The sequence below is a fragment of the Zingiber officinale genome, chromosome 4B (genome assembly GCF_018446385.1).
Source record: "Zingiber officinale cultivar Zhangliang chromosome 4B, Zo_v1.1, whole genome shotgun sequence".
Taxonomy (NCBI): Eukaryota; Viridiplantae; Streptophyta; class Magnoliopsida; order Zingiberales; family Zingiberaceae; genus Zingiber; species Zingiber officinale.
This window is the reverse complement of record NC_055993.1, coordinates 83873632-83884594: the sequence shown is the minus strand read 5'-3', so window position 1 is coordinate 83884594 and position 10963 is coordinate 83873632. Positions and strand designations below refer to the sequence as shown.

Genomic DNA, 10963 nt, shown 5'->3' with positions numbered 1-10963 from the left:
GATTATTATAATAAGCAATGATTGTGGTCCACTCAAAGGTCCTTTGTCGTCCATCTCAAAATTATAAATATATATATATATATATATATATATATATATATATATATATATATATATATATATAGAATTAATTTATAATTATCAGTCAAGGGGATGATTTAAGGTCTATGATCCTAAAATCAAATTTCCTCATTCTTAGATTTTTCAATCGATTATTATAGAGGAAATAATAAGAGAGATTGAAGGGGTATGCGTATATGATTTAGAATTTTATATATATATATATATATATATATATATATATATATATAATTTATAATTATCAGTCAAGGGAATGATTTAAGGTCTATGATCCTAAAATCAAATTTCCTCGATTCTTAGATTTTTGTAATCGATTATTATAGAGGAAATAATAAGAGAGATTGAAGGGGTATGCGTATATGATTTAGTAATTCTAAATTTTAGATACGGTGATTTAGGTATTTCGAAACGTTAGGTGATTCGGTAATTTGTGGAATAAAAAATGGAAATGGATCGCTGGCGTCGTGCTGCTGCTGCTTCAACTTTCCCAAGAGAGACAGAGAGAAACACCCGATGGGGTACCTCTCTTGCCGCGCCGACTCCTCGATCGGCACCTGCCGGTCTTTCTCCGCCATCTCCACCGTCATTCCTTCTCAGAAGTCCCAAATTAGGAAACCTCCGCCGGCACAGCAGATCCCCGATCTCGATTCCGGCGGCAGCTTGACACACACCCGGGAATTCAACTACCAAGAGCTTGAATCTGCCACTGGAAACTTCTCCGACGAAGCTCTCCTAGGGCGCGGAAGCCACGGCGCGGTTTATAAGGCAGTACTCCGAGGTGGTCGTCTCGTCGCGGTCAAGCGCCCCTCCCGCCGCCATTTCCACCTCTCCTCTCCGTCGCCCCCTTCCACCGCCGCTGCTCCCACTCGCGACGAGGTCGATAACGAGATTGAGATAATGTCCGGAATCCGAAGCCCCCGTATTGTCAACCTAATCGGCTTCACCCCTTCCACCCCGGACCGCAAGGAACGGCTCCTGGTGGTGGAATTCATGCCTAATGGTACGCTCTACGACCTTCTTCACTCTAATCTCCAACCGCCTGGATGGACTCGTCGCCTCCGACTCGCGCTTCAGACGGCCAAAGCCCTTCGTACTCTCCATTCTGTGCAACCTCCGGTCATCCACCGCGACGTCAAGTCGGCGAATGTAATGATCGATCAGAACTTCAATGCTCGGCTCGGGGATTTCGGTCTCGCCCTCCGCGACGAAGATAACGCCGAATTTCCCTTCGCCCGCTCGACCCCTCCCGCAGGCACGCTCGGCTATCTCGACCCTTCATACGTCACTCCGGAGAACCTAAGCACCAAAACAGACGTCTTTAGCTTCGGGATTTTACTTCTGGAGATACTGAGCGGCCGGAAGGCTATTGATGTCGCCTACTCCCCGCCTTCCGTGATGGAGTGGGCCGTCCCTTTGTTGAGAAAAGGGAAGGTGGTGACGCTTTTTGATCCGAGGATCGCACCGCCCAAAGATCCGGTGGCGGGGAAGCAGCTGGCTTCACTTGCCGCCAGCTGCGTAAAGTCCTACAAGGAGATGCGGCCTTCTATGCAGGAGGTGGTGGAGCAGCTCAAGGTGTTGAGCAAGACAGTTTCTTCTAGAGCATGGAATTCTCTCTCGGTTGCCAACCCGTGCTCGGTCGTCGATGTGGAGAAGACCCTTACCAAACGGAATGCTAGTAGCGTGGATAGGGCTGAAACTTTGGGTTCAGGTTCAAGTATTCTTGCAGATAAGGAGTCAATTGCTAAGGCTGAAGATCTTCCTGTTGTTGTAAAGAAACCTCCTGTGATTGTGAGTCAATCTCGCTCTTTGCCAACGAGGAATATTCTCTCACAGAAAACGAAGGGAAGTACAAATCTTTTAGAACTCATGGCTCAACCTGATGCAGCACTGGTTAAGCCATTGACACCTTCTGTTAACCGTAACAATAGTTCGACTATCAGCAGGGCTAGCACCTTGCAAGCTGTTCATGCTTTCCATTTCCATGAGAGTGCTGCAAGTTTTCAGTTGAGGGACCGAACTGTGACAAGTAACAAATTGAAATCATTCTTCCAATGCAATCTATCTATCAATGATATGGATAGGTTGGATGAGAAAGCTCATGATCAAATTACAGATCGCCTTTAACCTCATTAGGTTTGTTACAAACCTCATTGTTTGTTGGAGTCTATTTGTATTACTGTTGGATTATCATTTTTTTCTCTAGAGGAAAAATTATTCTTATTTTCCTATGTAACTTGCAATTACAAATGTCACAGTTGTAGGGATTATTCTTTTGTATATGCATTCTACTTGTCAAACTTTCATTCTTACATATATCTATTTTATTATTTGTTCTACAGTTTGTTGATAAATAGCCCTCATTGGGCCCTCTTCTTAGTTACCTTGATTCACTAGCTATCATTCTGGTGATCTCCCTCTAGTTATTCTATGGCTAGTTTTTGCTATTGTATGCATGGTTTGAAAATCTTCAGTCCTGCTTAGTTACTTCTAATATCACTTCAAGTTTATTACCTTCTGATTCTTTACATATTATCTTCTCATTTATCCTTGAGAAAATAAATAACCATTTTATAGTTTCCATGATAGAAGTATGCTCCTCTATTATGGATTTCCCTAATTCTAGGGGGAGAAAGACCTTTCCAACAAAAGCAATGAAAGTGATTGGTTTAGTGCGCAGATTGAAAGAGTAAGAATCAGATATGTTACCAGGTAATTCTCATGCCATGCTTAAATCAGTATGCTATAATTATTTTGTCAATTCAGGAGTTGTAACTTCACTGCTTCATTGAAAGGCCCCTACTCAAACCTGAACTTATAGCCTACTTCATTCTGTTTATAAATTAGAACTGAATTGCCTAATAGTCTTTTTTTATATATATATTTTTTAATTTATTGTTATTACTATCATTTATGTTATATCATTTTATATTTGGAGCACCCCCAAGCATGCAACCTTACCCATCGGTATATCTAGGCATGATTTGTAACTTCTTTCTTGTATGTTTTTGTAAATCTGAGAATAGTTTCCTAATGTCCTTATTCAACTTATAATTTTCTATGACTTGATGGCCAACTACTAGAAATCTGGCCAATTGTTCTCTGTTGATTCTCAAGCACAGAGATCCCCAACCCGAGAAAGTTTCCTCAAGCTCCTACTCAAGCTGCTTTTGGCAATTAGACAACTTCAAGAACCAAGCAAGACCTAATATAAATTGGTCAGTCAAAGCTTTTCAAATTTACTTTGATCTCTTATGTGTACTTCTAGAACCTGGGTCTGTCCTAACCTTTCACGTATGGTGAATCTGGCACATCATATTGGTGATATGTTTGTTCATGAATCCTAGTTTTTGACACTGGTTTAATATTTTTCCTACACTAATCGTCAATTCAGTTTGCTAGCTCCATTGGAAGATCTCAGACGAGTGTTACTTCTTGAACTGTGTTTAGGATTTTCCTTGTGCGTCTTGTGATAAAATTATGTCACTCATAAGTTGCGGAAACAATCTCAGGGTAAAATTACATATAATACATCCAATGTGATCCGATATTTTCTCTAGATTCCGTATTGATAGGAGCTGTGAACCATACTGTCCTTTATCTTGATTTCATTCACGTCTTTTTCTTAACTACAATGCTTAGGAATTTTGCTCAAGACATTTTTTTTTGAAGTTTAGAAAGAGGAAAAATAAGTTTGATGATCAAAATGATTATCTAGTAAGGTGTAATAGTTAAGCGGCAATTTCTTAGATACTTAATGATCGAGTTATAGATTCGATAAATTAATAGATAATTTTTTTTAACAAACAATTAACATAAAGATATTGAGCTGATGGACCGTTCACTAGGAATGTTTTTCAATTTATATGATCAGTAAAAAATTTCTATGGAGCCGACTAGGTTCGATATCTAATGCCAGCTTAAAAAATAACTAATGATATAATTTTTTTTTTTACCTTCGTAAGGTTAATTATTAAGTCCTTATGATTTTCTTAAAGTGAAAAATATATTCACTGTTTTATTTCTATCAACTGTTGTTAAATACTGATATTGTTGAAAATTTAAAAAAATCAGAATAAAAAATATCTACTGTTTTTAATTGCCAGCTCATTTTATTTTATTTTATTACTTAATTAAAATATTAAATAAAATACAAAACATTTACTCAAAAGGAATTTCATCTTGACAGCAAATGCAAAATATTATGAATAACATTACAATATATTATTGCATAAATAGCTTACAATCTAAAAAACATTAAATAGAGTAGAATTTGATCATCAAAAATGCAAAAAAAAAAAAAAAAATTGCCAAAAATAAAACCAGCAAAAGCTGATGAATTGAATCTCACCTCAAGCCTCAACAAGCCCTTGTCGCAAAATCTTCTTATTTTTACCTTCTTCTGGACTACCCTTTTTATCTCTGTCCTGGTTATTTTCAATCTTTGCAAATACTGGCTTGGCTTCTGCCATTACTCGGCCTGCCTTGAGCTCTCCCCATCGAGTATCATCCTTCATCGAAAAAAATAAAAATAAATAAATCAAAATAAGCATAAACTGAAGAGTGAAGAAAGAAAAGATACCAAGAGCTCCATCCTTACCCAAGTTACAGCTTCGAATTGTTCTTTCGAAAATCCAAGCTGACTGTATATTCTAAAACACAGGCTTGGAGCGACCGGAGATAAAGCAGCCGCGATTATTCTCATTGCCTCCAGTATAATGACAAGGTCCTGTGTCAACACCCCACAGAAGAAACACTAATGACTTTATGATCACAACAGTTACAAAAACATAAACTAGCAAGGTTGTTAATCTTCTGGTAGATGAGCAATGAATAAGTCTGTTTTAGAAATAGATACCTTTGCAGCCATTTCAGAACTAGCACCTCCTTGCTTAAAACGAGACCACGGAGCATTTTTATCTATGTAAAGATTACCGACATTACCGATTTCTAAGATACATTCACAAGCTGATGACAATGAAAGGTTTTCGTAATGGTACTTTGCCTTCTCCACCTGCAAAAGCAAAACTCTGTGATTCGACTAAACAATGAATCTCAAATCTTCCATCACTGACAGTTCAGTTGTGTTAAAAATTGTTTCTACACTTTTGGGCGAATGATATTTACCAATTGGCTCACAGAATCCTTAAATGAATTCCCTTCTACAGCAAAAATAGAATCATAAGGCAAAGTTGACTGGCAATTTTTCTTCAATAGTCCAAGAGTACGGTTGAGAAGGTTTCCTGTAAGCATCAATGGAAGTAAACAAACCAAAATCAGAGAAAATAAGATGCCAAAACGGGCTTACCGATTGTATTTGCAAGATGTGCATTTACAATGTTGACGAACCGCTCCTCTGAATAATCTCCATCATTACCAAATTCCACTTCCCGCAGGAAGAAGTATCGAACAGCATCTGCTCCAAATTTTTGCACTAGATCCATCGGTTCCAATGTATTTCCTAACGATTTCCCCATCTTCATACCATCCTAAAATTTCAAAATAAAAAGCATTGCCACATGAAATGTAAATGTGTACATGAGATGAATACTCTATTTTTAAGAATTTGGTTCTAAGAGTAAAAGTTGAACAAAATCAGTCTGAGGGAGAGATGACAAACTATTCAAGTAGATATGCTCATGGCTATGAAATGCGATAAAGACAAATACATAAGCAACATAAAAAATTAATCCATATTCAATGTGCAAGGCCAATGATTTACAAAAGAAGATCAAAAAATAAATGCAGTGTGCCAAAACAAAATAAAGATGCATATAAAGCATATTAGTGGCTAGCTCATGTTTTATAATGGCAAATGCATCTGCTTGTTGCCCAAACATGTAAAAATAAACATCACAGCAAAGATCCAAAAGGTACACAAATTAAACCTTACTACAGAAGATATATATATAGTGAGAACGTTATTTGATTTTGTCTTGAATTCAAAGAGAAGGTAGATTATTTTCATATACTTTCATAGATGAAGCTTATCATAAAGCTACAGAAATTAAATGCATCCTTAAGTGTAAGAGAGTGTATTATACAGCTGTAGAGAATAAATAGTATCATGAAAATAACTTTTTGACGAATAAAAGCACAAACACAAGTTGAGAACAAAGTATATTATCCAAAATTGACACATCCTTTAGAATCAATGCTCAAAGTCAAATCTTACTTCTCTTATATCCAAAGAACTTTTGATTCATTCATATAACTCTTAAACTTGTGATGATTTTAATTTCAAAAACTATCAAGAGTTTTCGTTGACTGGAGTTTTATATTTAAAACTGTCCTGAGAGTAGGTGGATGGACTACACGAGCACAAGTCCAACACATGTACTTCATGAAGAAATATAAACAAGAATTTCATCTGGAAAAAATAGAATAACTAATGTACATATGTAAATGGTTCCCAGCTAAGTTCCCTACAAATACCTTTGTTAAGAATCCATGACCAAATACCATGTTTGGAATACTTAATCCTGCTGATAGTAGCATAGCTGGCCAGTAGACCGCATGGAACCGCAATATATCCTTCAGATGTGCAGCACAAATTAGTTAGATTTTCTTTTGATCTACTAAAATCCATCAAATTTAAGAAAATGATAATTCAGCTAAGTCCTAGAAAATGAACTGAAGTTTATAAAAAATGCTTGTCAAATCCAAATCAATGAATATAATAAATTGTTTGTGTTTAAAGGAAAAAGTATAGTGGATCGTTGACAAAAATACTAAAACACAAGTTGAATCTTTGATGCAACAGAATTATCCTACAAGAGAATCTGAATCAAACAATTGTACCTTTCCTATCAAGTGCAACGAAGCAGGCCAACCAGAATTAACAGCTTGTTGTAAGTTTGACTGCTCACTGTCCTCTGACAATGCAGTAATATACCTACATAGCAAATTCAGTGTTGAAGAACTATTTCACTTGACAATGTATGTGATATTGGCCTTTCTACAGAGACGAAACCACACAAGCCATTATAATTATATAAAAATCCAAACAAATCTAAATTACAGCAAGAGGATAAAATCACAAGAAACCCATTGAAATTGTTGCCACTTATCAAGGAGCAAGTACTACCCATTAGCTGGCATTGATTCATAACCATGACAGCACAATATAAACTGAGGGATAACCTTACCCCAACAAAGCATCAAACCAGACATAAATAGTTTGTGTCTTGTCATTTGGCACAGGTATACCCCACTCTACAGTTGAACGGGATATAGAGAAATCTTTTAGTCCATTTGTAATCCAACCTTGCACCTACAAGAGTGCTTTCTTGTGTAAATACCATTACAATCTGTAAGAAATTTGTTGAAGTGAACAATCTACTCAGTGTTAAAGGAGAAAGGGAATATTCTATTGCATTAGTGAATTATTATTACATGTGTGTATATATATATATATATATAGAACTATAGACAGAACCCTAAAACTAAAATGTTAATGTGGAGTAAAGCCACTATATAATTCCCTATTAGCCTAATATTTTTAACAATAAGATCACAATATAAAGAATGGTTAAGAAGGAATTTCATAATGAGATCAATATACAATGCTTAGGGTAACCATTCCATGAAAACATCAACACCATCACAGACAACTTTTCTTAAAAATTTGCCATCATTGATGGTGGCAATCTTGGTTGTTAAACTCCAACACAATGACTGTACTGCTAAAAGACATGTCTATGAAGCATACTTTCTTGATAACTTATATAAGGCATATTTACCCAATATAAATTGGGTAGAGAGCTTTTCGAAGAGGGAATCAACAAGCATAACAAGCCAAAAATAATTTCTTGCCTTGTGGATTTTAAAACATGATAAAATGGCACCATATCTTTAGATGTCATGGCTGTGAGATGATGGTATTTAGAGCACTAGTGAGTGTGCATCGCATGAATACACTCATTCTTTTCCTGTATAAATAATGAGAACATTGAACAAGCTTGAAGCCTAACCTCATTCAAACGGAAAGAAGGCTTCACAAAATCAGGGTTAGATGATATATAGTCTTCCAGTGCCTTCTGATATTTTGATAATGCAAAGAAGTAGTTATCTTCCTTCCTCAGAACACAAGGCTTTAGGTGCATTGGGCAACAATTATTCTCAAGCAATTCTTTCTCATCCTGCAAATAACGCCAAACATTAGCAGAAAGAATGGAACAATACGATATAAAAGAATGAAATTAAGGGAAACTAATGGACAGAATGCTAAGGTAGACAATTTTTGTAAAAAGTAGTATCGAACAGTGTTTAAACTTATAATGATAGTAAAATCAGTTTTGTTCTCCTTACTGCAAGAAGCCTTAAGGTATACACTTTACTATAAGCATAAAAACACTATAACATGTCAATAAGTATGTCATTCACCAACTAAGAGAGTAATAACACTTTTGCAGCTAAGCAGTGAAATTGAACCTTGTACTCTTCGCAGTTCACACAGTAAAGCCCTTCATAATCAGCTCTATATATGTCACCATTGTTAAGCACTCTGGAATAAAACTCTTTGACTATTGCTTCATGCTTCTGATCAGTAGTACGTATGAATTTGTCATATGAAATATCAAGCTGCAAAAGATCAAGCAAGATGGAGGATAGAATCTTATTTATTGCCAATATTGAAAAACTATTAAACTCATCATTGAGGGATGTAAATTGACTTAATTAAGTATTACATATCGGGTTGATAATTACCTCTTTCCATAGAATCTTGTAAGACTGTGAAATAGTATCACAGTGTTCACTAGGGCTACTTCCACTAGCTTCTGCAGCAGCAGCAATTTTCTCTCCATGCTCATCTGTCCCTGTGATGAATACAACTCTCTTACCTAGCAGCCTCTGAGAATAAGAAAGAAGTAATAGAACCTTCATAAATCTGAAATGAATAATAGTTCACAAGAAATAACTTCCAAGAGGTGTGATCAACTGATCATGTTGGTTGTTTGATACATAGGACATGTTATCACCTCATGTATCAACTATGTTCATATGTTTTGTCTTTGTTCTCTGTTTTTTCTTAGAAGGGAGGAATTAGAAGAGTAAGAAAATAAAATTAAGAGAGACCAACATGAAAAGAAATTAGATTATATATATATATTCCGCCTATTCCCACCCATTTTTTCTCTTGGACGAGCTGAAAGAAAGTAAATAATGCCGTTTAGAGTCATAATTTTTTCTTCAATTCCAATCAGATTTGTGCTTAATTATAAAAATGAGAGAATTTGGATGTAATTAAATTCCTCCATCCTCTTGTTTTCCTTTCCCTTCCAAGCAATTAAAAGAAATTGACATCTTTATTTTTTCATACATTTCCTTTTCCTCCTACTTCTGGCACAGTAATCACATCATTAAGTGAATATCAACTGCAGATTACTAGTATTGTATTAAATTAAATAATAATAACCCATCTTTCAATTGAACATCTTGATGCCATTAAGTAATGGGGTCTTCTATGGGGCACACAATATCAGACTAAGAAAACGATTGAGAGCAAAAATGTGAAAGACATATTTAAGAAACCTGAAATCTAGCAATGGCATCAGCAGCTATGGTAGTATAGGCGCTTCCCATATGAGGCGGCGCGTTGACGTAGTAAAGAGGAGTGGTGAGAACAAAATTTTCCTCCTTTCCGCTAGTCTTGAGTTCTCCAGACACAACCTCGCTCTGCGGACGATTGTAGCAGCGAACGGAAGTCGATACGAGGGACGAGGGGCACCGGCAGACGAGGAAAGGGAATGAAGAAGCGAGTCTCTTGGCCCGGAATCTCATAGAAGATGAAATCGGCGCAACGGCAGCGATTCCAGTTTGGGACCAGAGGAGAGCACGGCCGGCGGCCATGGCGAGAGAGGGGACGAGTTCAGTGTCGACCTCGCCGAAGGCCCGCAGCTCTAATTAATAAATTGCAGAAAAAAAGATAAGGTAAGCCCTCGGGTTACGGGTTCGGATTTAGGTTGCCTGAGATTTACGTGATAGGATCCGATCCGTCTTATGCCTCCGTGATTACCACGGGATGGAAAAGACTGTTCCCTGTTTGACGCGACACAGAGATCACTCTCCGATCGCTTGTTCTGCATCGAACGCAACGCAAAGGATTAATCGAAACCCCACGTGATCGACCTAGACTTTTGTACACAGAATTTCTGTGCATTTGACCATTGTTGATGAAAACTTCGATGTAGGTGTTGGAATTGGTCTTAGTTGATTTGAAAAATTAGAGCAAATCGTAACTTCTATATCCGTCAAATCCACTATATCCGTGCCTATTATTGATCTTTGTCGTTGTCCTCCATAGGCAATGCCTACACTGCAACCTTCGCTTGCACATTCACAATCGAACAATCAACTCCTCGCTTTCTCTGGAGTTCTCTGACTGTGGGTTACCATTGGCTCAGAAGGCACAGGACTCCTCTGCATGCCATCAAGCCATCGACCAACATCTAGATTCAGCCTCGGCATCTATTTTTATGCCTAAAGGTCTGATGACTTGGATTTGACAGTTGTGTCTTCATCCACATCACGTCAACCATTGAGATACCAAACAACTGAAAGTATTTACTCCACACACAAATATATTTCTGTAATTTATCAAAATATATATATATATATATATATTTATATATTTAGATTTTTAAATTTAACAAAAATGTACGCTATTTTATTATTTTATCAAAGAGTATATTTTTTTTACAGTACTTTTTCTATTCTACCCTTATGATAAATAAATTTGACTATTTTTTTTTTATTTTTTCTGTCATTTCTCTCTTTTTTTACTCTTTCCTCCTATGCATGTAACATTTATTTTCTTTTTTCTTTCTTTTCTTTTGCATGCTGATTCTTTTAAAAATATTTTAATACCTTTGAGAAGGTCAAA

At 36.6% G+C, this 10963-nt stretch overlaps 2 protein-coding genes across 5 annotated transcripts; one reads left to right on the top strand and one right to left on the bottom strand.

Moving 5' to 3' along the window:
* Window positions 1-497: 497 nt before the first annotated feature.
* On the top strand, window positions 498-3419 carry LOC121975341 (serine/threonine-protein kinase-like protein At3g51990). 4 transcript variants are annotated; one of them, XR_006110305.1, is made up of 3 exons: window positions 498-2214; window positions 2668-2790; window positions 3162-3419. XR_006110305.1 is itself a non-coding variant. In XM_042526936.1 (2 exons), the coding sequence occupies exon 1, from the start codon at window positions 595-597 to the stop codon at window positions 2203-2205; it is 1611 nt and encodes a 536-aa protein (XP_042382870.1). In that variant the 5' UTR covers window positions 498-594; the 3' UTR covers window positions 2206-2214; window positions 2671-3419. The 4 variants fall into 4 exon arrangements, 3 of the variants coding, with proteins under 3 accessions (XP_042382870.1, XP_042382869.1, XP_042382868.1); XM_042526936.1 differs by having other exon boundaries at window positions 2671-3419; XM_042526935.1 differs by having other exon boundaries at window positions 2656-3419.
* Window positions 3420-4264: 845 nt separating this feature from the next.
* On the bottom strand, window positions 4265-9979 carry LOC121975340 (methionine--tRNA ligase, chloroplastic/mitochondrial-like). Its single transcript, XM_042526932.1, has 12 exons — window positions 9613-9979; window positions 8788-8931; window positions 8512-8661; window positions 8052-8219; window positions 7227-7351; window positions 6880-6973; window positions 6514-6612; window positions 5387-5567; window positions 5206-5321; window positions 4937-5092; window positions 4679-4807; window positions 4265-4589 (listed from the first exon to the last, which is right to left on the bottom strand). Exons 1-12 carry the CDS (start codon window positions 9928-9930, stop codon window positions 4431-4433), a joined length of 1839 nt encoding a protein of 612 aa, XP_042382866.1. The 5' UTR covers window positions 9931-9979; the 3' UTR covers window positions 4265-4430.
* Between the last annotated feature and the right edge of the window lie 984 nt (window positions 9980-10963).

Bases quoted from the DNA above. Each gene is read 5' to 3' on its own strand.
- LOC121975340 (XM_042526932.1), bottom strand. From the start codon at position 9,930: ATGGCCGCCGGCCGTGCTCTCCTCTGGTCCCAAACTGGAATCGCTGCC. The intron at 8,932-9,612 runs GTTTCTTAAATA...TCTTATTCTCAG, and splicing joins ATGCCATTGCTAGATTTCAG to AGGCTGCTAGGTAAGAGAGT. The intron at 5,322-5,386 runs GTAAGCCCGTTT...TGATGCTTACAG, and splicing joins ACATCTTGCAAATACAATCG to GAAACCTTCTCAACCGTACT.
- LOC121975341 (XM_042526936.1), top strand. From the start codon at position 595: ATGGGGTACCTCTCTTGCCGCGCCGACTCCTCGATCGGCACCTGCCGG.